The sequence below is a fragment of the Furipterus horrens genome, unplaced genomic scaffold, assembly GCF_987537825.1.
Source record: "Furipterus horrens unplaced genomic scaffold, mFurHor1.1.pri manual_scaffold_17, whole genome shotgun sequence".
NCBI classification, from domain to species: Eukaryota; Metazoa; Chordata; class Mammalia; order Chiroptera; family Furipteridae; genus Furipterus; species Furipterus horrens.
In genome coordinates this window covers 74954958-74960907 of record NW_028327187.1, presented here as the reverse complement: position 1 = coordinate 74960907, position 5950 = coordinate 74954958, and the positions used below count along the sequence as shown (strand labels likewise).

Sequence of the window (5950 nt, the reverse complement as noted above, 5' to 3'; positions counted from 1 at the left end):
GTTAATAAGGGACTCGAAACTGTTTATAAGTGTGTGGGAAGGGTTTATAAAACCTTAAACATACATAAATACTAAAATAAATGTAAGGTTCCTACTTTGTGGATTTTCACCTATCGCGCGGGGGTCTAGAACGCAATACCTGCGATAAGTGAGGGAATACTGTATTGTTGTCAGAAACTGAGCTGCGGGATTTCTACATTTTGAATATTACTGAGATTGTTTTTATTTTTCTGAGCCCACCTGTAGATTATGTTTTCACTCTAACAGGTTTACATCACTGCACAGCAGTTACAGACATTTATTTCATAATAAGAAAAGTACAACCATATTTATTTAATTTGAAGTAAGTTAAGTAAGGAAGAGGAAGGAAAGCACATTCAGGAATGAGTTTTCCAAATAAAACTCAGAACTAGTGTCTAACATGACGCAGACACCACCTTCCTAAATGGCGGAGCCTCTCCTTTCGTAGGTATTAGCAGGAGAGGGAGCAGTGATCACAGCAGTACTCCTGTTGACTCCTTCTCTAGTCCCACTTTCTGTTTCCACTCTTGGCTATGAGATGGCATTGTGGGAACCAGAAATTATTACTATCACCTATAAGTTATTCATAGAGTTGAGTTACATCTATAAACAAAGAAGAGAAATATGAAGAGTAGCTGTTCACATTGTGGGGCAGGAAGATGGGATCAAGGGCTGCAAAACATGCAAACCTATGGGAAGGAATCCTACTCTTGTACCTAGATAATTTCTTCATAAGTTAACCATTATTTCTTAACTTAAAAATTAGGACAAAATTATGATAGAAAAGTACGTAAGACTAGTCCTTGAAAATTAAAAAGAAAAACCCAAGATATGTGTTTCATCTTTCATTTTCTTCTTTAACTCTAATCTTTCTCCTTTCAAGATACACATAAAATCTCCACCACCATTAACATTATGATTTATCCCATTAAGCTGATTCTGTCTTTATTCTTTCAGGTTCTAAGGTATCAGGGTTTTGTTGTTGTTTTTGTTTTTTTGTTTGTTTGTTTGTTTGTTTTTGCCCAACAATTCTTGTGCTTGATACTGCAGGTAAAAGGAAAGGAGAGTAAAACATCAAATTAAAAAAATAAGCTTAGAATGCAGGCTCAAGCTAACACTGGGCATGTTCCTTCATAGTACAAAGTTATAACTATTAAATGATGTCTTAGCAACTGTGGCATTTCTGGCATTTCTGGTTTCCATGTACTTATTCTGCCTTTTTCTTTGCAATTCTAGGTAGGTTTGCTTGGATTTTTTAAAAATTAATTCATTAACTAAGTAACTAATTAATTTTAGAGACAGGGTAATGGAAAGAAAAAGAGGAGAGAAACACTGATGTGAGAGAGAAACATGGATTGGTTGCCTTCCATACACACCGCGACTGGGGATTGAACCCACAACTTAGGCATGTGTCCTGACCAGGAATCCAACCAGCGAACTTTTTGGTTTGTGGAAGATGCACAACCAACTGAGCCAAATTTGCCAGGGTTGCTTGGATTTTTTAAACAATTGACTTGATCTGATCATAGGTGATGCCAACATAGTGATCAGTCTGGGTCCTGTGCTTCTTATAGACAATTGGAACACTGAAAATGAGTAGTTCAGCAAGAATCAGAAGAGTGACTTCATTGAAAATGGTACCAACATAGATCATCCACCACGTGAAGACAGCTAGCTTCAAGAAGTTAACCAGAACTTCTACCAGAAAGAGAGAGTAATGAATTTCAGGACCTGTTGATGTACCCCATGGCAGCATTCACATAATTTTGGAAAGGTTCTGAGAACAGAGTAGTATCTACATCCAGATAGACGTTGAATGAATGGCTTTCTTTTGACTTCTGTACAGCCTGGATGACAGACTTGTAGACCCTGAAGTTAATGGTGACAGACAGAAGAGCCATGATGAGATAAGAAACCCCACTGATGACACTGAAAGCTGCCAGGGAAGGCAGCACCATCAGTGTGGTGCCAAAGTCAGACCCAGTCTTCTTCATATCTTGCCAGAAAATCAGATTGTGTACTTGATAATGTTATATTGAGACAGATGTAACATCAGTATTAGCTGGCCACTTCCTGACAGGATGGATTTCAGTGGATCTCTGTTGGTAGTCCTATGGTCCCAGTCAGCGTTAAACACCAAAACGTTCTCAAATGCAGCCAGTAGGGGTGGAGTGCCTGGCCAGGTCTCAAGGCCAGCCTCCAGGTAGGACCTCAAATGTTTTTAATTCTCACCCACAGATATTTTTTTTCCACTGGTTTTTGGAGAGAGAGAAAGAGAGATAAGGGAAAGAGAAATATCAATGCAAAAGAGAAGCATCAATTATTTGCCTCCAGTATGCTCCCCAACCAACCTGGGATCATATTGCTGGACTGGGAACTGAACCTGCAACCCAGACATGTGCCCTGACTGATAAACAAATGTGCAACCCTTTGGTTATGGGACAACGCTCTGACAAACTGAGCCACGCTAGTCAGGGCCTGATATATATATATATATATATATATATTTTTTTTTTTTTTTGAGGAGCATAAATCATAAGCAACTTTCAGAAACGTTCCATAGTGTTTGAAACAAATTTGCAGGATTGTTTGTGTGTGGGGGGGGTATCATTGAGGATGTTCTAAATTTTTAGGATGTCTGTTTTAGCCTTCTCATTTCTCCATTGTCATGTTGGGTTTGCTCTTCTAAAAAAATGCATATTTTCTATCAGTTCAAAAGAGTATTAGACAGATGGAGTGCAAGTTTGCACTCTATATGTCATACCCATAAAATCCTTGTGGTTGTTGGTTTTGTCTATTGCTATCTTTATGACATTTTCCTGGCTTTTATCTTCTACAGTCCCATTTTTAAATGGGGGAAAGGAGGGAGAAGGAGAGGGAGAGACACATCAATGTGCGAGAGATATATCAATTGGTTGCCTCTCGCATGTCTCCAACTGGAAACCTGGCCCTCAACCCAACCAGGTGCCCTGACTGGAAATCTTTTGGTTCATAGGCTGGTGCTCAATCCACTGAGCCGCACAAGCCAGGGCTACAGTCCCATTTTTAAGGGAAGCTATTTAAAAAATATTATAGTTCCACTTTCAATTTTTTCAATACATTTTTTTATCCTCACCCAAGGACATTTTTTTCCCATTGCTTTTAGATGGAGAGGAAAGGAGGGAGAGAGAGAGACATCAATTAGGTATGTACCCTGAGTGAGAATCGAACTTGTGACCTTTTGGTCCATGGGATGATGCTCCAACCAGCTGAGCCACATTAGCCAGGGCTAGTCCCATTTTTTTTTAATGGCCCATTTTTAGTTCTACTAGAAAGTGCTTTAAACTCTAGTATATTTTCCTACTTTTCAATGGCAAGAGTGAAATTGTACCATTTAAGTCCTCTTTATTTAAACTAAAGAATTTTTAACAAGACCCTCATTATTGGTTTTCTCTTTCAAAAATGTCTTGACTTCTAGTCTTGTACACTTAGTCTTCCCAATCTAGTATTAATTTGTTACAGTCTATAAACACTGCTGGATTTTGAGTCAGGCAAAGAATTTCCAGATTAATTTATGAAGAATTGACATCTTTATTATGTCTACTCTTCCCTTGGTAGTTTCTATTTTTTTCAGATCTCTTATGTTTTTCAGTAAAGTTTTATAGTTTTTAAAGAGGTTTTTGACTTTCTTAGATTAAATTTATTCCAAACTCTTTTTATAATTTTTGTAGCGAAAGTGAGTTGTACCTTTTTTCTCCCCCATTACTTTTTTCAGCTTGTTATTACTGGCTGGATTTCCATGTCTGCATCCTAACAACCAGGGAATCAGTTTGGGATTAACAGGTCTTTCTCCTCACAGTGAAACTCCAAGGATGAAGTTTAAAAGAGAATGGGAGGAAATGCACACATGTGTTTTATTTTACATCAATGATGTTGTACTGTAGCTCTTGTTCTGTTTATTGCTTTGTTTCCACTTAACACCACTAAATATGATGTTTGCTCTAAGTCTTTTTATAGATACATTTGATTAGATTAAGAAAGTTCCCTTCTATTCATAGTTCTCTAAGTTGTTGTTGTTTTAATCATAAATAGGTGTTGAATTTTATCAAACCCTTTTTCTGCATCTGTTGAAATAATCATATAATTTGTTGCCCTTAAATCTGATAAGGTTGATTTTCTCATTGTAAACCATCCTTGCATTATTGCATCCTTGCATCCTTGGTTATGATATATCATTATATACTGCTTGATTCAGTTTATTTGTCTAGGACTTTTACACCTATTCCCACATCCTATGTCATACTTTCATTGGCTTGTTGTAGTATTATATTAGTTTCATAAAAGTTTGAAGAGATTTCTTTCTTTTCTATGATTGGAATTACTTACTCATTAAAGATTTGGTAGAACTCATCTGTAAAACTCTCTGAGCTTGTATTTTTGTGGGGAGGTAGATCTTTAAAAGACATAGTCAATCTCTTTTTGGTTATAGAAGGTCTACCCAGGTTTCTGTTTCTAGGGTCAGTTTTAGTAAGCTGTGCTTTTTTAGGAATTTAGTCATTGTGCTTATGGTTTTCAATTTATCAACATACAGTTGTTCATAATAGCCTTTTAAAATATATGTGTTACCTATCATCTATTGCATAATCTATTGTGTCTATAAGCCATATCTCCTTTTCATTTCTAATATATTGGGTTGGTCAAAAAGTCCGTTTAGTTTTTTCCCGTAAAATCAAAGACACATTTTTCATTTTCACCAATAACTTTATCGATTTGGATATTTTGAGTATGTTGGCTCTCTCCTGCATGGTATAACATTGATTGTTCTCAATTAATGTCTTGATTTGATTGCTGTGAACTTCAACTGGTCTACCAGACCATGGAGCATTGTCCAGCAAGAAATCTCCAGCAGGAAACTTCTCTAACCACTTTTGACATGTTCGATCAGTCATAGCACCTTCTCCATACACTGCACAATCTTTTTTTGAGTTTCAGTTGTTTTTACCTTTCTTGAAATAATAAAGCATAATATGCTTGAAAATGTTGCATATTTTCTCCCATCTTCAATATTAAAATAGTTACACACAAATTCACCAATTTTGATAAGTTGTTTTTAAATGTACATTGATATGACAGCTGTCATATGATATACAATCTTAACAAAATTGTTTTGAATGAAAAAGACAACTAAGCGCTACCAGACTCATGGGAAAAACCAAATGAACTTGTGGCCAACCCAATAACTGATTTGTCTCTTTTCTTCTATATCTAACTTGTTAGAGGGTTGGCTTTTGTTGTTCAGCTTTTCAAAAAATCAGCTTTTGATGTTCTCAATCCCCTATCACTTGCTTCTGCTTCATCAGTTTCTGCTCATCCTATTTTTATTTTACTTTTTCTAGGTTTACTATGCTATCCCTTTTATAGCTTCTTGAATTGAATGTTCAGCTTGCTGACTTGTTGACTGCTTGTTGACCCAACCACCTACTCAACATTTCCATTTGCACATCTAATAGGTACCCCAAGCTTAACATGGCCAAAACAAAATTCCTGATCTGTACCTCCAAAAGTGTGCTTTTCTTACAGGTTTCCCAGCTGTGGTGAAAGATACCCATTTACTTAGTTGCTCAGGCTCAAAACTCAGGAATCATCCTTGCTTCTTCTCTTTCTTTATACCCTACAGACAATCCTTTCTGCTTGATTTTGAACATATAGCTTGAATCTCACAACTTCTCAGAACCTCCACTGCTACCACCCTAGTTAAAGCCACTGTCACCTTTCCTAGACTGTTGTCAAAACCTTCTGACTGGGCTCTTGCTCCCAGTTTTGTTTCAGCATGGATAGTTCTCCACATTGCACCTACAACATAGATCTGATGATGTCAGCTCCCAGTTCAAAATTCTCCAAGGCTTCTCATCTCAGAATAAGCTCCCAGTTCCCATGGTGGCTCTAGCTG

At 37.0% G+C, this 5950-nt stretch overlaps 1 protein-coding gene across 1 annotated transcript; it reads right to left on the bottom strand.

Moving 5' to 3' along the window:
• Positions 1–1522: 1522 nt before the first annotated feature.
• LOC149991251 (reticulon-3-like) lies at positions 1523–2382 on the bottom strand. The gene is given in 3 exon segments (XM_090264089.1): positions 1523–1733; positions 1735–2041; positions 2373–2382. Coding segments are annotated over 3 exon segments (528 nt in total).
• Positions 2383–5950: the final 3568 nt, after the last annotated feature.